Source organism: Onychostoma macrolepis, chromosome 18 (assembly GCF_012432095.1).
Source record: "Onychostoma macrolepis isolate SWU-2019 chromosome 18, ASM1243209v1, whole genome shotgun sequence".
NCBI lineage: Eukaryota > Metazoa > Chordata > Actinopteri > Cypriniformes > Cyprinidae > Onychostoma > Onychostoma macrolepis.
In genome coordinates, this window is record NC_081172.1 from 8,937,785 (window position 1) to 8,960,448 (window position 22,664).

General features: G+C 36.7%; 2 protein-coding genes across 2 annotated transcripts in view; one reads left to right on the top strand and one right to left on the bottom strand.

The window, feature by feature from the left end:
• Nucleotides 1-524: 524 nt before the first annotated feature.
• On the bottom strand, nt 525-15,603 carry mlycd (malonyl-CoA decarboxylase). The gene is made up of 5 exons (XM_058750858.1): nt 14,941-15,603; nt 6,909-7,021; nt 6,674-6,830; nt 6,213-6,365; nt 525-2,648 (listed from the first exon to the last, which is right to left on the bottom strand). Exons 1-5 carry the CDS (start codon nt 15,541-15,543, stop codon nt 2,103-2,105), a joined length of 1,572 nt encoding a protein of 523 aa, XP_058606841.1. The 5' UTR covers nt 15,544-15,603; the 3' UTR covers nt 525-2,102.
• Nucleotides 15,604-16,276: 673 nt separating this feature from the next.
• The window catches only part of zgc:173742 (DNA topoisomerase 1), a 35,211-nt gene continuing 28,823 nt past the window's right edge, over nt 16,277-22,664 (top strand). Inside the window, exons 1-6 of the mRNA XM_058750856.1 lie at nt 16,277-16,543; nt 16,751-16,829; nt 17,683-17,764; nt 19,196-19,248; nt 20,257-20,382; nt 21,879-21,966. Coding sequence (XP_058606839.1) covers nt 16,753-16,829; nt 17,683-17,764; nt 19,196-19,248; nt 20,257-20,382; nt 21,879-21,966 — 426 coding nt within the window. The 5' untranslated portion in view covers nt 16,277-16,543; nt 16,751-16,752. The remainder of the gene's footprint in view (nt 16,544-16,750; nt 16,830-17,682; nt 17,765-19,195; nt 19,249-20,256; nt 20,383-21,878; nt 21,967-22,664) is intronic.

Consider the following 22,664-nt stretch of genomic DNA (forward strand, 5'->3'; position numbering starts at 1 on the left):
GGCATCCTTTAAACATTGTCCGCTTTGTTCTGTTTCCACCCCATACTCCGTTTAAGTGAATATCATAAATTTATCATCAATTTAGTTTAACTTTATTTCTCACTTCATTAGTTTCTGGGGCACCGCATGGAGGGACGGGGGTGGGGGTGGGGAGAAGATGTTTTCCTCCTTTGAGAGTAAAAATGCAATTTCACAGTCAACTTACACTGAGATTCTTTACACAACAATGGAGGAAAAAAAAAGACAGGAGGCCTACTTGAACACTGCAGTCTGTTATCAGACACTAGAGACAGCAGTCATGGAGGAATAAAGTGCTTGCTGGAGAGTGCTAAATCTCTTTAAACACCGCCAGTTAAACCGCCAAGGAACGGATCTGTCCAAATGTGATAGGATCTGGCCCAACGAGATAGCATACTGTCTTGTGTTAACTTCAAAAAACGTTTGAACATCCTCCATTGCCCAAAATTGATCAAACCGCCAAGATAGTACATCATGTTTACAATGGAAACAAAAGAAAGAATCAGTTTTTGGAAAAGAAGCAGAATTTTAATTCATAAATAAACATTTTTAGCTGGCACATTGAGACACATTTACATAGAGATTTGAACATCCAGCCATTTCACAGTGAATCAGATCACACTAATGAAGGAATCAAAACATCATTTATTACAGCAGCTTCCACTCAGTCGCGCTGGAACGCTCTCTTACGTACACACGCTGAGAAGGCAAAGACATGACAGGGGCTGATAGATTCTTCCCGCTTCATTACCTCCAGTCTTTCAAAGTGTAGCATAAGTCTACATCAAAATCAGCAACCGGCTAATCAAACAGAGGCTCAAGCACTGCAGAAAAGGACAAAAAAAAAGCTTCATTTGGACGATTATCCTTTTCTTGCTTGAAATTAGTGGAGATTTGGCACACCTAAAAAAAATTAAGTGAAATCTCTCTAACATCATAATAGTAAACGTGATAAAAGGATAGTTCACTTAAAATGAATATTCTGCCATCATTTACTTACCTTCATGTCAAACTGTATGTTGCTTTATATGTATTTTATGTTATGTTTTACAGTTGAATTGTATATATTTAATAGTATTTACATAGTTATCAGATCCCAAAATCCTGTATCCATAACCGGCAAAATAATGGCGAGGAAATCTTTCTGTCTAGTTCTGTTACAATACAAAGAGTATCTCGATTTCTGAACAAATGACTCTTAAGAACTGATTCTTTTTAAAGAGTCACTCAAAAACAGTCAACCTCATGAATTACGGATTGGACCGTTCCATCGTTGAATGAACTCTGAATCTTTCAGAATACTGAATAAACTTCTGCATTATTATCAGAGAAGGCCATCTCAAAATACAAGTTATAGTAAAGTTATATGCGTGTACTACATATACAACAGTAGTGATCAATTTCCAAAAAGAAAGTGGTCTGTATAACTCGTGAACTATACTTAAAGTATTATTAAGGTAGCTTAATATTATAAAACAAGCTATTTAATTCATTACTGCTCACAAATCAAATATGCAGGTTGGGCATCAATAGCATCAAATGTCCTTGGTTCTTGCATGTAATGACATCAAACCTGTGCCATAAGTGCTAAATATTCATAAGTGATTTGCATGAACAATTTGAGAGCAAATAATGATTTAAATTTCAATTTATTCTTCAGAAAAAGTTGTATGACTTCACAGAATATAGTGGGTAAATCATATGGACTACTTTAATACTTTTAATAATTCTATCTATGACATTATGTTGTCATTATGAACTGCTGCTGGATGAAAAAGCTGCAGGACAATTGTCTAAGGAAAAAAGAAAGTCATTCAGATTTGGATATATGATGCCAGAATTTTCTTTTTTTTTGGTGAACTATACCTTTAAAATTGGATTTATTGGATTATTATCTTTCAGAAAGGCAGAGTACAACTGTCCATTTGTGAACTAACAATGAAATGTGACTTGCTGGTTTCAGTTGTAGATCCACATAAGGCTTGTTTAAATCTTCATTGTGTTTGTCCACCCTGTGCAGATCAGAGTTATCAAAAATGATAACACTGAATTTGCGTGTACACATTCAGAGCCACAGATTTGACTCAGAGTTTGCTGTTCTTCTGGGATTGCGACACCAGTCCCAGCACCTGCTCCGAAGCCTTGATGACTTTATTCTGCAGGTAGGCGGCACTGTTAGTGCTGGTCTCTTGTAAAAAGTAGCGATAATTAACCATTATGCCGCAAGAGTTGGCAATTCCTCGCGGGCTTGTGTCCGCTTGCCAGTTCAGCCTCCACATGGTGGCACCATTCTGAAGATGGAAGTTGGCCACAGGGTTTAGGGCGTAGCCTCGTCGTTTCTCTCCATACAGGTACCATGCACAGAGCCGCATTAGCGCAGGTTCCAGAGCGCGGACCAGGCGGTCGGAGCGGATCCACTCGCTGGTGCTGATGAGCCTGCGCAGGGCCTCCAGAGCAGGGGCACCGGGGGCGGCTCCCATCACATCCTCCACCTCCCTCCACTCCTGCTCAGACAGGAGCTCTATGGCACGTCCTTCCTTCTTGTGCTGATTGAGAGCCCCTTGTAGCCATAAGGAGAAGCCGGGGATGGGAGACAGACTGGAGAACTGGGCCATGTGGGGAAATTCACTCTGCACAGAAAAGTAAACACAGACAGTTAACTCTCAAATGCATATCTACACAAACACACACAAAAATTATATATAATACAACACAAGAAGTATCTTGATTCATGGGCAAATGACTCTTATGAGCAAATGACTCTTACAAACGGACTCTTTTAATGAAAAACTAAAGAATTACAGATTTAAATCAGATGGTTTCTGCATTGAATTTTTAAAAATGTTGTCCAAAATTTGTCACTTTTATGTCGTTTCGTTCCCTGGGTTATGCCGATTCTGACGATGTCTCATTTGTCATTTTCCATAAATGTACCTGTCAGCCATATTGAAGTAAATGAAAAACAGTGTTTTTGCTACTCTTCCTACAAATTTTGTTCAATTTTGTCCAAAACCTGATCATACGATCTTTGGACCGAGCCGCACAGATCTGACTGAACTGATTTTTGATAGTCACTACCATTCCCAAGAACTACTTCGGCAAACTAGAACGTGCCTGTGCTTGTTCATTTATGCTAGTTAGCTTAGCATGCTAATCGGATAGCATGCTAACCGGTTACCATTCGTTCTAATGTGGCTCTTCAGCTATCAGGTTAACTGTAAACTACTTTATTATTAAGTTAGCTTAGCATGCTAATCTGGCTAAAATGCTAAGTCATGCTTTTGTGAACTCATTCTCACACCTAAACTTCTCTTCTGGAGCTTCTTAAATATGCATCAACTGAGTGGCACACTCTGCTAAGCCACTGTCCCTGAACCTTTCAGGTTGTGGGTTCAAATCCAGGGTGGCATATGTTGCAGGCTTTGTGCCTTTCCAAGGATGATCTCATGTCAATCTATTAAAAATATGACAGTGCATTTAAGTACTAATTGATTCTCAGGTCAACTTCTGAACTTCTGCATCTGTGTATATTCCCATCTCCCCAGTGGCGTAACAGGATCGGGAGGTTGTGGGTTCAAATCCCGTTTGGTACAACTTTATATAACTGTGTAATTTTGTGTCACTTGGAGCCAATTGCTGCAGTTGTACCTTCGACAACTCAAGTCAAAAATTAAACAAACCACAGTGTATTAGTGGCATGCTATGTATGTCAAAAGGCTATAGCTTTGAAGATTCTGTACAAATTCAATGTGTAGCAAGTGTTTAACCATGGAAACTGTGCAATGTTTAAAAGTATCAAAATAAAGTCCAACGTTCAAACAGGCCAAAAATGACCAAATAGGCTTGGCCCCGGTAATCACTGCATGCAGCTATATTTTATTACTGTGATTGAAAAAAAAAAAAAGAATTTTCTGCTGCAATTACAGTCTTCAATGTCACATGATTCCTAATCATTCTAATATGCTGATTTGGTGCTCAAAAACATTTCTTAATATTATCAATGTTGAAAACCGTTGTGTTGCTGAATATTTTTGTATAAACTGTGATATTTTATATATAAAATATATATATCCTCTCTCCTTATTCTTCCTTTTCTCTTTATTTTTTATCCTCCATCCACACTCCATTTGTACTAATTTAAAAACCATGTTGAACAAGTCCACTGTGTCTCTTTCTCATCCCCCACAAGGACATAGGCACTCATTTTCCCTCCCTCTTCTGCCCACATTCAACAAGAAGAAAGCACTGAACAAACCAAACGTGTCAGACTGGCCCCGGAGGAGCAGAGATTTTAAGTTCGGCACATCTCAAGTCCATCACACTTCCCTTTCGCTCTCATTCTTTGCCATGCATCACTCCTTCAGACGGGCAGGAGTGAAGGAAGATTAAGCATGTCCAAGGGTCACTTTTCATTCATCAACTCAATTTACTGTAAAACATCAGTCAGCAGGTTTAAAGCTACAGAGAGCGAGAGCGAGAGAGAATGAAGAGTAAGGCCAAGAAGAGAGTGAATGTAAGATAGAAAGCGAGTGCAAAAGAGCCCCATGAGGATTCTGCTGAAAGACAAGCAAACCCTCCTCCCCTTCTCCTAAATCACACTGTGACCTTTCTCCACCTCTTTTTTTCTGTCTATCATCCATCCATCACGCCAATCGTCCCCTTGTGGCATGGTGAGTCACCTTTACTCTTTCTTCAGCAGAAGGATGAGCTCCAGCTCTCACAGGTACTTTATACTTTCTTTCAAACTACATAAACTAAACAAATTTTCTCAAGTTTTATATACAGCTTTAAATTCTCCTCACAGATTTAATACAAAGTTGATTTCACATATGAACATCTATTTAAGTCTATTTATAACAGTAGTAACAATAAATTTAGTACCTAGAGTAACAGTGGTGTTTTGCTGGAAACTATGGTTACCATGGTACATTTTTTGTAAGGTTAATTTTGATATTGATGGAGAGAATTTGTTTCAAAGAAAAACAAGTGAGCTGCATTTGCACACACACACACTTCAGAAACCATCTAATTTAAATACAAACCCAAAGCATCAACATGCACAATTTGCATGAAATAATATCCATCGAGTGTCCATTTTCACTCAAATGATGCCTTCAATCTCTCATCTGGGTAAATCAGCTCTCTGAGAACCACAGCTCTTCGCAGAGAGCTCTTTACTAGGGTTAACCTCTATTACACAAACAGCCATCCAGCACTTTGTTTCACCAACATTCCCGCTAAAGCAAAACTCATCTGAATCTATAAAACTGAGTGCCTCTCGTTTCTTTTCCATTTAATTTCGCCTTCATCTAGTAAAGAGGCAGGAGCTCTGTGACATGCCATGTGTCCCTCCTTCTTCATGTTATTGAGGGTGACAGCTGAAATTGTATTATTTTCCTGCTTTTTTTTTTTTCTCTCTTCCAACTTAGAAATGTGCTAAAGTACAATGCCTGGCACTAGGTGATGCTGTGGGACAAATATATTAATGGTATTACAGTCCTTAGATTCAATTTCTATTTTGTATTGAGTTAATTACAAAATAACAATTAATTAATTAAACTGTGTATTAGTTTTTGTATGCATATTAAGGGCAAAGTTGGCCATTGATGACCTTGATTTGGCTAGCCATGCCATTTCACAAAAGGAGGAAATAAATAGACAAAAATAAATACTTCTAATTGATTATATATAGTGAATTTGATATAAATAAAATTTCAATTAAAAAATTTAATTTGTGTTTAATTTTTTTAATGTAAAAAATTTATACATTTTATATAGTGTATATATAATTTTTATTTTAGTTTTATTTTAGCATTGAAATGTAAAAAAAAAAACTGAACTTGATTAAAATATATATATTTGACTAAAATTTGATTAAATAATATATAATATTATTTAAATTTTTGATTATTTAAAAATTTAATAAAAAGTCATTCATTTTAATATAAAATATGCACACACACACACACACACACTTCTATAATATACATTACTTTAACTGTTGAATACTTTTAAATATTTTATTGTGCTCTTCAAATCAAAAAGGTTGAAAATTCTGCTTGACTCTACCATATCAATAGCAGACTGTTTTCCTAGCATTTATTATTTATCTACAGGTATTTTGCTGCAATAATTCTTCAAACATCTGTGATAAACATCACTTTTATGATTCATTTTCTCATTCATTTGCCCACCTGCAGTTCTCGGACCACCCTCTTGATGAGGTAGTTTCCAAGCTCCACCCCCTGCAATCCGGCCTGAGTGGAGGAGATGGAGTAGAAGATGGCTGCATTGATCTTGTTAACATCTTCGGCCGCGTCTAGAGTGGAAAACTCTCTTACAATTCCCTGGGAAAATAAGAGGCACACGGTAAATTAATAAACTTACACAGGATACACTGGAGGCACTGGCAGAATCTGGGACCATAGTGAAGAATTCTGTACATTCTTGGAGCATCTTTATCCACTGTCTTGCACCACTACCGTCTCCTTACAAATTTTTCTGATCCTAGCAGGTACTGGTGAGAAGTAATGACATTGCACAAGGACGCTTTCTACCTTCATGAACCCAATAATTCATTTACAATCTATTTGATCATCAAGCTATAAATTATTCTTTGTTATGAATACCAAATGTGATTTTCATTTGCATTTACCTGGATATTATTTGCTATGTCCTCAGTTAAGGCAACGTGCAGCACCACCAGTGGCTCTCCAGGCATGGAGGCGTGGGTGAAGGCGTAACATCTCCGGTACGGCCCCACTCTGCGTTTGATATCCGTCCAGTTCCGCACAGGATGGACCGCCTCGTACCTGTAGGATCAAACAAAAAAGGCTCAACTGCGAAGACAAATAAAAAGGAAATGTTTATACATACGAGAGAGATCGTACTGGCTGATCTTCTGAAGGATCTCGCACGGGGACTGCCAAGTGATTCTTTCCAGTCGAAGTAACCCAACAGAGAACCATTCTGACAGAAGACTCTTCAGAGTGCTGTTCAGATCCTAACACCAAGATATACAAACACAAGAAGATCAGAATTGAAGAATGTGACAAGTGAACATGCAGTTGCATCACTAGAATACACATATAGCATAAAGTCCTGTATATATATTTTTTAAAGTTCTCATGTTATTCTTCTTCTTAATATTATTATTTTAAATGTACTTTGTACATTGTGAGACCCTGAACCACTATTATTTTACTATTTATATACTATCATAGGTTTTTTTTTTGTTTTTTTTTTAAATATTGTGAATTTATATTTTCAGTTTTTATTTTTTTCTGATTTTTATTAGTTTTGTTTATTAGTTTTTTTTATTTATTTTTTTTATTAGTATTTTTTTAAGATTACTATTTAATGTTTAATTTATTTTTATTACAGTTTTAGTTTTAATTTCAGTGCTTCAACATATTAATGTTTTATTTTATTATTTATATTCATATTTATATTTTATATAAGCAATGTGAGTTATGTTAAAATTAAAACAAAATATTTTAAATACCTTTTTTTCCATCACAAATCCAACACAAACCTGTGTTGAATTAAACCTGCATTAAAAGTTAAACCTGAAATGCTACATTTCCAATGCAAAACTTTCTCCTGACTGCACTTATGCATTTATGATAACTTAGATGCAAAAATGGGTCATTCTGAAATAATCATAGTATTGCAAAGAGGTTATTTACATATGTTCTTAAAAGTAAAGCCACAAAACCAGCCTGTTTAATCCTAAGGCTCAAAGAGAGTGTTGCAAATGGTCAATGCAAAACTAAATCATGTGCAAAAAAACTTGACTAATATTATAAATGGACTTCAGGGAAAAAATAATAAACTGCAAAAAGTGTAACATGGCCGGTTTAATATTATGATTCATGTGCAATACCCACCGATTTTCAAGAATCGTTCTCAGTACAGCTGTGCTCATAATGGTGCCTAATTATAAAGTGTGCAGCTTCCGTCAAGGGAATTAATATTTCACAGTCACTTTCACAGATTGTGTGCAGCAACCCCACCAACTCACAGCCATTTCATCTGTACAGTACAAAACACTTTCAGAGTCGTCTCATTTTCCTCTGCAGCTCTTAGCGTCTGTTTATTTGCTCTGGTAGTGTTCTCATTAGAGCGCCGGCATCGGCGTCAGCGTCCATACTAGGATGCTGAAAGATTTCTTTGGTACACAGTTCCATTTCATCAAAGTGCTGTTGCTCCCCACATGAGATATGGTTCTGCACTCTCCTTCGAGGGTCAGATTTCTTTCATAATGGTGATGAGCAACACAACACGCATACAAATATCTGGATCTAGTCGCTGGGGCACTCGTACAAAGCGGTTTTAAAAATTCTACACTAGCCTGTCCCACAGATGCATGTGCTTAAAAGAATTGCGGGCCTGTCAATCAAACATCCACACCGGCAATCCGTACGCGCTTCGGCTTCATCTATAGGTAGCACACGTAAATTCTGACCTTATTGTAGCGCTTTCAGCTGTGCCTGCAAGCAAAAAGATCTCGAATTACCATTTCCCGGCACACTTTGCTCTATAAACCCGCTCGCTCAGATCAGCATACAGAAATGTGTCGCTAAGTGATGCATTTGTATGTAGAAAATAACCAGGGGGTGTCAAGGTAAAGGCTCCCAATAGCTCAATAGCAGCAAAACAATCTAACAAAGTTGAGATTGTAGCGCTGCCTGAAAACAGGATGGCTGTTCAAGGAAAGCAGGCCATCGGGGGACTACAACTGGCAATGTAGTCTATGGCATTTTGCTTTTCTGTCTATCTCAGCTTTACTCGAAGTGCAATCCACAGCCCTTGGCTGCCCCAGCAGTCACCGTTCCACTTAACTTTAAACTCATCAAATCCTCTCTGGGCTGGGAAATTACTTCTAAGCATTTATTCGGTGTTCTACCTTAAAATTCAGGGCAGCCAAAAGCATTTGAAATTCTTCACCCAACAGAGTTTTGTATTTGCTTACACGGCTGAATTTACTCTAGGGCCAAGCGTACATAAGTGGAATCCAACTTTAATATGTGCCACCGCACCGTAGGCCACAACTTTCAAAAGCGCTGCACTGTTTGGGCCGCTTTATTTATTTTCTTACGTGCATAAGGGAAAGGAAGATATCTAACTCATGCTAAACTATAAGCGCCAAGGCAGATGTAGAGATCACAAATTATTAATCCAACCAAAGTGCTAGAAAAACCTTTGCCACGCTGAAATTTAAAAGGGCAGAGAACACACGCTCGGTGGAAATAGAGTGCAGAATCTGCTCAGCACAAAAGGAGCAAGAATGTCAAGGACGTGTCAATGACTGCACCTGAACAGAACCTGAAAGTGGGCTTTTGACATTCTCTGATTTTACTGACGTGAATGGAAAGTGGAGAAGGCAGGAGCAAATTGAAGAAATCTGACATTAAAGCAATTTTCACCTGTCCATACTGTACATAAAATGAAAGCCTGTTTCATACTATGAGCATTTGAGAAATTGTAGCTTTGTAAAATATGCTGGAAAAATATACAAAAATGGTTTAAAGGGATTTTTTCATCAAAAAATAAAAAAGATCCCTAACATTTACTCAGCCTCTTCTTGTTCTAAACCTGTGTGACTTACTTTCTTCTGTGGAACATAAAGCTATTTTGAAAGTGAAACAATTTAACCTTTATAGTATGAAAAGAAAAGAAAAAAAAACCCCAGACATTTTCCAAAATATAAATATATTTTTTGTGTTTGGAATTTTTGGAATTCTCGATCTTGGACTTTAAAAGTTAAAACACTATTTTCATTAATAATAACATGCAGAATCATAAATAAATAAATAAATAAAGTGTGTATATATATATCAGAAATATATGCTATATTAGTCATATTTATGACTGTTAAATTTTACAATAACATATCAAAAATACATATTTTAATTTACATTTACACCACTTTAATGATTAACAGTGTAAACACTTAAAAATACTATTATCGTAGCTTAGCAAAATATGATGAAATTGCTTAGGTTTTCTTTCACTTTATTTAAAATATATTATATTTTGTTTAATTGTATATGTATTAAAAAGTCACTGCAAAACGCAGTGTGATCAGTTTAAAAATATTACAGTATCAAATATATAGTTATTGCAAACATTTAAAGTTTTCATTTGGATTATAGCCCACAGAATTGTCTGTTTCAACCAAGAATTTTGGTACATTGCTACTTCAAAATGCATTGAATAGAAGACTTGTTTTAACGCTTCAGAGAGAAGGTCTCTCCTGCTATATAATATATACCTCTAATGTAAATCTCAAAACTAATGAACTGTGGAAATGTAAATGTCTTACTGACAAGGTACCCAGTGTAACTTTCAATCATTAATTCTGCAGAGGACATGTCAGTATAGTCCACCTAAATTGCTCTGTGAAAACCACTGCAAGCAGCTTGCTGACTGTCCAATACAATGCAGACTTGGAGGAGTTCTGCTGGGCACCTGTTTGAGTCCAGACAGACTATGTCTGTTTATCGATTACATATCAAGAAATCTCACCTTCTCAGAGATTTGAACTGACATTTCTTTGGGATCCTGATAATTCTACTCGGTCGAGTTTGGGATGTGTGATTAAATTTTACTGCAAAGCTCAGCATCTTAGCTGTTCTCTGTCTTGACCGATTATTGTCATTTTAACACATTTTGTTCCTCAGCACTCTGGTAGGAGGTGAGCTAAATCAGTTCAGGTGCTAGTTCACAGTTTATGGGTTTCATCCAGTTTTCACTCTCTCTGTCTGTGAAACAGAGGTGTGGTGGTCACTTATAATACTAACACAAGGTGCACAGATGATTTTTTTCTTCATATCTTTACACCAATCTTGAGAAGTTCATGCATCTGTCACCCTCATTTCCAAATGAATATGCTTAACATACATCAGACAGAATACCTATTTGCTCCAAGGTGAGATTAAAGGTGAGATGATTTAGAGAAATTTAGCATTACGTGACTTGCTCACCAATGGATCCTCTGCAGTGAATGGGTGCCGTCAGAATGAGAGTCCAAACAGCTAATAAAAACATCACAATAATCCACAAGCAATCCACACGACTCCAGTCCATCAATTAATGTCTTGTGAAGTGTAAAGCTTATGGATTATCAGATGATATTTTGGCCAGAAGCGACAGTTTAACACCTTTATGATGGATTTGTTTCTTACAAACACACAGTTTTTCACTTCACAAGGCACTGTTAATTGATGGACTGGAGTCACGTAGATTACTTATCGATTATTATGATGTTTTTATCAGCTGCTCTCATTCTGATGGCACCCATTCACTGCAGAGGATCCATTAGTGAGCAAGTAATGTAATGCTAAATTTCTCCAAATCTGAAGAAACAAACTCTTCTACATTTTGAATGGCCTGAGGGCGAGTAAATATTCCTTTAATATTCCTATTTGTTCATTTGAAGTATTGAGAATGTTGAAGAAATGCCAGGAACGGTTCTGTTCATGTACACTAACTGCTGTCAAATTAGATTTTTTCCCCCTCTGTTTTTAATCCCATTACTGCAATTTAAAAAAAAAAAAGAAAATAAATGACAGATAAAAGATACTTTGCAACATCACACTTCATTCCAGTCCAAGTAATATCCTTATCCTATAGTTTCTGAACACATTTTACAGAAAATTGTGCTGTTCACAGGACAAATTGTAAAGCTTTTCTGAGCATGCAAAAGTAACTAATCTTAGCAAAGGGTCAGATGATGGACAGTTAGATTTTGGGTAACCGAAAACCACCTTACCCTGCAACTGGCTGCTATTTTACCCCACTGTCACTAGCTCATAGACATAGACATCTTTTCTGATGGGCTGGAGGTGTGCCAGACGGTCTCTCTGAAGCATACCTTATGGATACGCTGTAATGCAATATTATTATGGAGAGCGAGAAGCATGGGACGCCACCGCTGAGAGCTGTGCTAACATTCACTAACAGGTAAAAAGGCTTTTAAATGAAGTGCAGAATACACAATGATCATGTGACCAAATTATTGCTTGGCTGAATGTCAGCTTGACATCAATGGTGCTTTCAGAATGTATTCAGCTTTCATTGATTATTTCCCACTCTGCAAAGTCAAATTACAACATTTTAAATGAAATGTTATTAGGTAATTCTTTATAATGTCCATTCTGTATAAAGATAATACTATTCGGAATAGCAAATTACCATATTAATCTTATAATTTCTGCAGTATATAAAACAAATTAAACAGAAGAAATATTACTGTTTTTCCAGACAATTTTTGATTAATTAATGAACACCACTGATTAATTAAACATGCACATAATAGTGTAAGTTCATGAAGCAACAATGAAACATAATTATTCTTGCATATGGGTACTGTTTCACATACTACTTTTAAATAACAGTAATGTGAAATTTTGTAGAAAGACTGATCAAGTATTTTCTTTAATACTTTTATATCTTTATTTATTTATTTTTTTTACAATGTACATAATCTGTTCTAATCAATCCACCTGCTCAAGTACACAATAAATGCTGACTTTGAAGTCTCATTACTAAAACAGCAGATCAGATCATCCCTGCTGCCATGAAGACCAAAGAGCAGCCCGTGAAACTTTGAGATAACGTTAGAAAAAATACCTGGAGTAAGCTATAAAAAGACTGGCAAAACTTCAAACTTTCCGAGAATCACTGTGAAGTCCTTTGTAACAAAATGGGGGAAAAACACTGGAGTTGAGATTGGAATGCCTTCAAAATAAGTATCAGTACAAGGTGCTGTGCGAGTGACCCAGAGGCTGTCTACAACACTAACATCTCTTTGACTGAAATGGAGGAAACTGCCCAGAGTTCAATGATTTCTTTGCACTTCACAGAGCTAGAGCAACTGAAGCTCACTTTTGAAAAAGACAGATGGTGTCACAACAATGCAAGTTTGCTAGGCTCCACGACGAAAAACTGCATCATTTTGGAAGTTTTTCTTTTTTGGTCTGGTAAGACCTACATGGCCTGAAAACAGCCCAACATACGATACAGGAAGCCTCATAGACCTAATTCAAAATAGCAAGGCTGTTTATGTCTTATTTCCCCAGTATATGTTTCTGTCATCTGGGAATTTTTTAGACAGACATATTTTCAGTGGTCTGTCAGCTGAAAGATGGACACCTATAGCTGCACAGACTGTATTTCTATTAATCACAGCCTCATTCTTTAAAATTTAAATATGGCATCTGCTCTGACAAAGGTCCATACTATGCTAAGTAAGTCTATACTGGCAGTATCAGTCTATGTTTGTTGCCATCAAGGGCACTGCAGATGAGGCCAAAACAGACAAAAATCCTTGGTGTCATTCTCACAGAGTTTTGTTTGTGGGATGTTTCAGCAGAAAAATAACCCATAGGACATGAGAAATGCCTTGGGGGGCATAACAAGAAGGTTTTATTCTGGAATGGCCAAACCAGAGTCTAGACTAGAATCCTAATGAAAAGCTTATTGTCAGTATGACCAGGCCCAGACAGACTATTTTCACATTTTCTACACTGACTTTGAAAGAAGGTATCCCTGGAATTCTGCTGAACAGAATTTAAACCAGTTAATTGTGTAAAATGGAGATGAAAGCATAATCAAATTGACCAAAATATAACTTGCAAAGGGATGTGTTAAATTTTGAGAATGACAAGCAGAACGCTTCAGCATGAATTCAGCATGCTTAAAAAACTGACAAAATTCCTAAAAGCATAAGTGTCAAACTAAAATATATATATATATATTAATCCAAAAATCATTTATCTTGTTTAATAGATGTATAGGAGTTTGACCAAATTTGGAGGAGCCATAACAGGAACGAAATGTGAGGCACTGTAGACTTAGTATGCACAACAGACATGTTTCCGTGACGTCATGGCTTAAATTAAAATGTCATGCCATAAATTCAAGTGTATATTTGGCACCAAAACATTACAAACTATGTCACAGCTGAAGCCTCTGACGTTCCCCAATGTGGGACAAAGGTCGTGTGGCTGCAAACAGAACCAGCCATGCGAAATCAGAGACCACCAGGATCTAAAGTAGGGGAAAGGGCACATCACAAGTTTGCATGCCATGTCATAACCAAAGCCAATGTTAGGAATGCAGTAGTCACTGAAACCACTGAAAAAGCCAGAAGGTCATTCCATGGCATGGGCACCTACACCCATGGTAGGTTTATTTACAAAGATTTAATGCTGATGTTTCTACAAATATATCATATTTTCAATAATCAGTTAGTTACTGTACAAAATCATGGAAACAGAGTTCATCAAGAGTTAGAAGGTAATAATAACATTTATGATGGTAAACAGGGTTGATACGTGACCTAGAGATGCAACTCTTTTTAATATGCTCACTAAAATCTAAATTAAATTAAATTAAATATTTTATTTGTATGTGTAATCAGAATTACACAGAATTACGCCACAGAATGATAAATAAGGTAAATGCAACTTTTTTATCTCACAATTCTGACTTTTTCTTCCAATTCTGAGAAAAAAAGCCATAATATATAAATAGAATTGCAAGATATGAAGTCAAAATTTGACTCTTTTTCTCAATTTTCAGATTTTGCATCTTGCAATTTAGTTTTTTTTGTCTGCCACAGAATAAAAAATAAAAAAAGTAAATCGCAACTTATCTTACAATTTTGACTTTTCCTCTCAGAATTGTTTTTTCATATCTTGCAATTCTGAGTTTACTAATAAATTAAATAAACAAATAAAAAGCCTGAATTGTGGGATATTAAAAAGTTGGAAACAAGTCTGGTAAATAAGAATAGATAGATACATAGATAGATAGAATATAATTTATGTCCATGTGGGACACAAGGCACCTTTTTTTTTTTTTTTTTTTAATCTACATATCATAAACAGTAACAATAAAATAATGTGTATTTACCCTCATATGTGAGCTATCACAAATTTTTAAGGAGGCGAACTCGATGAGATCTGCCCTGAGGTCCACCAGAAACTTCACCCCGCCCTGAACCTTGCTGATGTGCGTGAGCAGTTGTCGGTACCGGGGTGTTAAACTGTACCGTAACCTGTCCTCCACCTGCAGGATGGTGGCCACATCCCGCCCCTGAGTGTCCAGCAACTTCAAAGCCAGATCCGAAGCCCATCTGTGATCTACCCCGAAATCATGAGACAACTTCTCGAGAAACTCCAGCTTTTGCTCTTTCTCTAAACTCTTGTAGAAGTGCATGAACTCCAGACTGTTGGATTCGGGTGGAGGTGGAGATTTGTCTCTCATCTCATAGGTGGGTAATGGGGCCACTGTCTTTCTCAGGATCTCCTCCATGCTGCTGTGTACTGCGATGGAAGTACATGGATACATGTTTCTGAACTCCCACACTCTGAGTCCCTGGACCGTTTTTAACACTGCTCTGTGTCGATAAGACTTTAGCAAAGAGCGCGCGGTTGTACATAAGTGGAAGGATGTCATTGCGCGCCTGACAAATACGCACCAAAATAAACCTTGTATTAGTGTTGCAATACACATCCACTTCCGGGGTCTCTTAAAGGAACCGCGCACAGTTGTATGTCAAATGCATGACAGCACAGAACAAAAAATAAATAAATAAATAAATAAATAAAATCATACAAACTCAGAAATATGAAGTAAGTTTTTAAAAAGACGTTATAAAAATTAATAAAGTAATATATTGGGATTTTTAAACGGTATGGAAGGGTATGTATTTTAATAAAAGAAAAAAGGTTTATAAAATATGTATGTATGTATGTATAAGCAAACAAATAAATAAATTTATTCTATGAAATCTGCCAATGTATGCAATATGTGTGAAGTCATACAACTGTATTATACGAGATATTTTGCATTACCTTTAGATGAGGTAACAGATCTTCAGGTTTTTCTTCAGCAACTCTACGCAAATTAGTAATAATTGGGAATATGGTGATATCTATTAGTTAAAATAAAATCGTATTTGTGTGTTATCTTAAAAAAAAATCATGGGTATCGAACACATGTATAACTACATTATAATCAAATGTTATTTTAATGTTATTGTCAGAAGAAATCCTTCTTGTCTTGGCTTCTATTAGGTTTACTGGCGAAAAATCGCTGTTGTTTCAGTGACAGCACTGTTAGCCAATCAGAAAACATAGAGAAGGCTTTCTGCCAAAATCAACCAATGGCGTGGATATGAGGCGGGAATATCTTTTTGTCCGACCAATGGGAGTATTTGAGGAAACCATGGGAACCTGTTTGGAAAGCAATTTTTTCATCAGTTCCATTTGGTGTCGCTAGTGGTCCAAACGCTTACAGCAGCATTGATACTGTAGACTTAAAGAAATTGGACGCAGGCACGTGCAATTTTAATACTCATTTTAAATTAACATTTGTTGAACCAGCAGGTAATTTTACAATCACACTGGAAGTATAGTATAAACTGGTCAATAAAATAGCAGCGACACCAAAACCTCATCAGTGGCTCGAACCACGCGGATTGATAACAACCGCACAATATACAAATTTGCAGGTAACGTTACATTGATGTTTATTGATTTTATTCACATCTCACAAGTAAATATTCCTGTTTTAGCATGCTAAATGAAATAGTGTATTTATTTTGTGAAGTTTATGAACGTATTAAGACGCCTGCTTTGCATAAGGGCTGCTTTCAGTGATCTTTGAATTTAATGAATTCAACAATGAATTCAGTTGAATTGTTGGCATCAACTTTTAGGGATGGCAGAAGACTCCAACTCTGTGAAAGCCGTGGAAAAGGAGTTGAAAGATCCTGGCTTGAGTGGAGATGCACTTGTGTGAGTACAAGGGTTATAAAATTACAACACACCACTAGGCCCTTTATGCATCACAAATAAATGTTGCATTGTATGTCCAATCACATCACATCCTCAAACACTTATCCAAATGTACTGTAGGTAAAAGAAGCCCTTGACTTCCATCCTGTATTGGTGCATTGCTGGCACACACACACACACACACACACACACACACACACACACATCACCCCTAATGCATCTGTGAATTCTGTATGAGTATACAAGTGAGCTAAATATTTGTTATTCAACTGAGAATAAGCACGATTTAATGGCAACACAAACAACAGCTGCACATTATTATACACCGCGCTGCACTTTGCAGCAGGAAACGCCTTTCACGTTACTGCGAAAGATGGAGACAAATTGAGCCTCCCAAACAAATGATGTGCACCAGAAATCGTAAATCTAACCAAGTGTGAAGTGAGTGCCAAAGAGCTTGCATTTATTATTCAAAGAGTTGTACTCCATCTTCTTTATGAATAAATTATTTTACTTTGATATCTAATGCATTATACGGGCACACTAATGCCGGGGACATCCATCCGTCTCTGGCGTTTGTAATTAATCTGATGAAAGACTTGGACACCTGTAAGTGTTGCTGACAGCAGCCTGTTGTGACGAGGCCTGCTGGCAGGCTGTCACACACTCCAGTGAAGGGAGAAGTTTATTTGTAAAGCGCTAATGTGGATTCGGAACTCTTCAGCACTAATGGCCTTTTTATGTCCCCCCTGGTCTCATCTATTCCCACCCCTCTTTCTTTTCTCATATATGTTTGTCTTTTGTCTCATATTCCTCTCATCATCTTTTCCTCTTCCTTTTTGTTCCTCCGCAGAGTAAATTCCAAGAAAAAGAAAGCAAAGGCCAAAGGCAAGGCAAAGCCTCAGCACGAAGGGAAGGAGAAAACACACAGGAAGGTAGTTTTTCAATGTCACCATTCATTTTCTTTCGTCATGCCCCTGGGATTCTCTCTTCAAGTCCGGCTTAATTAAGAGGCCCTGTTAGCTTTGCTGTAAAGGAGTATTTATGCAGACATATCATTCAGAGCCTGCTTCGTACTGTAGGTTACAGAGACCCAAATATAACAAGAACCGACTGCTACACAGAGCATAACCTAAAAGCATTTAGTCAGCGAGCAATCAAGTCTGTGATAGGGATGTCAGATTCATAGGTTGCCAAAACCTAGATGTAACAAGAATAGACTTACGCAGAGCGAAGCAAACCTTCCCTCTTCAGGGCGGTTACACGAAACCTCTCATTATCTGTGAACGGTAGTAATAGTATTTTGCCATTATGCAAGTCTGTTCTTTAATACAACCTACTTCCAGCCATGCTGATATTTTTGTAGAGGAATATGATTCTCCTTGACAGCTCCGGGCTCTGGTTTGGCCTCAAGTGATCTGGATGGCTTTCCTTGATAGCAGGTTGTAAGTCATTGATTAGACTGGGCTTCCCTGTGGTGCGTCAAACCCACAAATAGCCCTACTTTCCCCCTGCACCTTTACATTAGCATAATGCGGCCTCTTGAGCTTCTTCATCTCTTTGATATTTCCATGTATTGCCTCTTCTTTATTTATTACCTGACACCTTAATACAGTGTTCTGCTGGTACTTGCACAGTGGAACGAGATGGAATTATAAAGGAACGTCCTTGTAAGTCAGTATGTAGATTGCTTGGAACTTATTTTTGATTTTTAGCGCATATGATTTAGACCATATATGTATAGATTTTTTTTTAAATAATCAACAGCGAGTTTAAAAGCCCAATAAATGCTTTTCTTTTGTTCTATTTATCAAATAATTCTGAAAAAAATCATGGATTCCACAAAAATATTATGCAGCACAACTGTTTTCAGCATTGTTAATGAGACGAAATGTTTCTTGAGAACCAGACAGGCATATTAGAATATTTGTGAAGGATCATGTGACACTGAAGACTGGAGTAATGGCTGCTGAAATTTCAGGAATAAAATACATTTTAAAATATAATAATAAAATAGAATTTTTTTTTTTTAATTCACAGTATTTAGTTTTTTTGTTGTTGTTTTTTCTCTCTGTATTTTTGCTCCGATAAATGCAACCTTGGTGAGCAAAAGAATATATATTTTTTTACTAACAAAATTTTTGTTTTTGTCAACCTGTATTTGAACTGTAAAGTTCTGCTCATTTGGTATTCATTTTATTTGTTCACATCTTAAAAAAAATGCCTTAAAAAGCTTCAAATTTGATTTAAAAACCACTCCAGGTACTCTGATATATGCATACATATAAACATACATTTTAATTAATTATATATTTAGTTACACAAGTTTCCATCATCTAGTTGTCATGTTTTTTTTAATCTTTCAGATGAAAACGCCTAAAGAAGAGAGCATGGACTTTGAAGACAGCGGTGACAGAAGGTACAGTGAGATCGCTGTGTCACATGTGATGGTATTTTTAGTAGCCAGTACTGCACTTGCAGTTTCACAGATTCAGGCTTTTGATTTAGAGAAATGGCATCGGCATCAGCAGCCAGCAGCTGCACTTGGAAATGAGTTTTAATCCATTTACGATTCAAATATGCAATCATACTTTTTTTCTTGCCTTTGGAGTTGATGAAAATTAATTCTGATGATTTGAATGTGCGCAGTTCTGGACAATATCCATTCCGATTTTCTCGCTACATTGGCTGTCTTTCAGAAAATTAATTTATTTATTGGAAAGAAAGCTGTGGCATGTCAGAAAAGTAATAAGTGAAAAGCATTCAGATTGTACTGGATGGGAGGGGATCCTGGGGTGGGGTGGGGGTCGGGATGTAGAATGGAGCCCGAGGCATAAATCTGCGCAAGCAAACATTTAACATGAAATTATATTTCATACACAGAAATAAATTTCATATGTAAGATTTTTAGATAGAAAAGCTGGACCATCTAAAATATTTCGTTGACTCTTTCTGTCTCCTGATAAGAACAGTACGTCTCTAATCAGGGACTTTGACAATCAGACGCTTTGTAAATCAAGTCCTGCCGGTGATTGCAGGTGGGAGGTTGATTTACACGACAGAGGTCAGACTCTGAAACTACTGAAGGTGTCCGAGTGTTCTTTTACACTTAATCTCTCCACTGAATTGAACCATTTGTTATGGTAATTGTAATTAATTGATTTGGTCTGCTCACCTCCCGCCACATCTGAATCATGCTTTATGGAAATTGAAGCTTGTATCTCTCTGCAATTATCCTTGGGCATAATTACCATAATTATATAATTATCATCAGTGGCCATTAAGCATTATTGTGTAATCACTGTAATTTAGTCATTGTCACTGGTCAATGCATATTTGTCCTTTTTGAGTTTTTAAAAAAATTTTTTTTTTTAGATTAAAGTTCTTAGAGCCTTTAAATGTGTTTTTTGGTTGTTTGTCTCTTTAGCTCTCAGGTGAATGTGAAGGAAGAGCCAGAGGAAGATCCAGACTTTGTAACAAAAGGGAACGGGAAAAAGAGGAAAAGAAAGGTGGATAACACGGATGGTCCCTCTTCTACCTCTGAAGCTTCTTTGTAAGTGTTTGTTTTTCCTAGGCGTAGCAATGAATGAATAGGCCAATAACAGTTCCTGCTTGATATATGTGACCTTATACCACAAAACTAGTCATAAGGGTCACAAACAAATTGAGATTTGGCTGAGATACAAATATTTGAAAATCTGGAATCTGAGGGAGCAAAAAAATATTGAGAAAATCGCCTTTAAAATTGTCCAAATGAAGTTCTTAGTAATACATTTTACTAATCAAAAATTACGTTTTGATATATTTACGGTAGGAAGTTTACAAAATGTCTTCATGAAACATGATCTTTACTTAATATCCTAATGATTTTTGGCATAAAAGGAAAATCGATAATTTTGACCCATACAATGTATTGTTGGCTATTGCTACAAATATACCTGTGCTGCTTATGACCCTATGGTTTTGTGGTCTAGGGTCACATATTTCTTATTTATTGAGCCAGTGAGGTAAGCTGTGCCACTTTTTACTTAAAGGGATAAATCACCCAAAAATTTACTCACCATGCTTCATGTCATTCCAAACCTACATTGACTTACTATTTCAAAAGGAGATGTTTAGCTGAATGTCAAAGCTACTTTTTGTCCATACAGTGAAAGATAACAAGGACAGCCGTGTTCGCCATTTACGTTCATTTTATGGAAAAGAGTGGCTTGGATGTTTAATGGTTTATGGGTTAGTCAAATAATTACCATGGTTTTGTGCATTGGAGGTTTACCAACATGCATGATATGCATTTTATTCCTGAACAAATGGGCTTTTACATAATTTAATATAAAATAGCATTTTAGGATGGATTTCAGAGACCTTGTAATTAATTATCTAGCTTATTTAACTTTTTCTTGAAGAGGATGGAATTACTATTGATGGTCGTCTTTGAATTTTTAGCATGATAAAAGTGGTCATGTCACATGTGCATTAATCACAGACAGCTCTTTATGCTGGGCCCATTCTATATATATAAACTGCTATTTAAACATTTGGGGGTTTTATGTTTTTGAAAGTCTCTTACTGTTTGCTCACCAAGGCAGCAGATATTTTATTACAAATCCATTAAAAAATATTATGAAATATTATTAGAATCTAAATAACTTTTCTAATTGTAAAATAAACTTTTAAAATGTAATTTTCTCTGGTGATGGCAAAGCTGAATTTTCAGCAGCCATTATTCCAGTCTTCATTATCACATGATCCTTCAAAAATACAGTAGCCCCTCACTGCAGAACAAAAGATCCAGGGGGCGGAGTTGGATTCACATCCAGGGGGTGGAGATTGGTAGGTTTAGGGGTGGGGATGGGTGGGTTTATTGATCAGGGGGTGGAGACGGGTAGGTTTAGGTCTATGTAAGGTGGGAGGAGTTGGATCTAGATCCAACTCCACCCCCTGGATCTTGTGTTCTGCAGTGAGGACCATCTCCAGAAATATGCTGATTTGGTGCTCAAAAAAAGGACGCTTTACATGTATTGTCTGCTTGCTGTATTTCTCTGAAAGGCCAAAGAAGAAGAAAAAGAAACCTGCAGAAGAGGGACAGGAAAACTCAGCAACAGTGAAGAAAAAGTTCAAGGGAAAAAAAGAAAAGGTGGGCTTTACCCAGAGTGCATTAGCGGTATATTGATTATAGAGACAAGAACTGAGTGACAGAGCACTCACTGAAATGCTTATTATTTGAAATCCAAAATCTTTCAAAAGGACACATGCTGAGATAAGCTACATACAGGCACTGTCAGAAAGTTCTAAGATACTGAATGTCAGTAAAGTTTGCTTTAACTATAATTATGCTCCATGCAGGGCTGATTTTGTGTGAATGTCTTTACCAGTTTTTTATGGGGGGGGGGTTGAAACTTCTGTTCACATGAATAGGCATGTTAGCACTTTCAATTTTATTTGCACATATCACAGAAATGTCATTTCATTCATCTTTTGCTGTTTATCCAAACTGCCTTCTGCAGGTCAAGGTCAACTTCACAATCACCCTCTAATTTGATGGATTTAAAAGACCATATCACAAAGCGATTGCCTGTGCTGAAAAGCCGTCATTTTGTTCAACAACTGTTGCTCTCCACCATTGTAGGGCTGCACAATTAATCGAGTTTCTAATCGCGATTACGATTATGGATGCCACGATTACATAATCGTTCAAAGCCGCGATTACAAAAATAAATAATTAAAAACGCCCACTTGCATTATTCTGCGTGTTTAAGAGGTGTTTGCAGCGCAGGTTTAACAAACTCAAACACACTGGATAAACGACATTTTGTCTAACTGAAAGTCATTGTC

Excerpts from the sequence above, each read along its gene's own strand:
- mlycd (XM_058750858.1), bottom strand. The coding sequence starts at position 15,543 with ATGTGTATTGCAACACTAATACAAGGTTTATTTTGGTGCGTATTTGTC. Across the intron at positions 6,831-6,908 it reads ATCCTTCAGAAGATCAGCCA|GTACGAGGCGGTCCATCCTG; the intron begins GTACGATCTCTC and ends TTGATCCTACAG. Across the intron at positions 2,649-6,212 it reads GGGTGGTCCGAGAACTGCAG|AGTGAATTTCCCCACATGGC; the intron begins GTGGGCAAATGA and ends TTTTCTGTGCAG.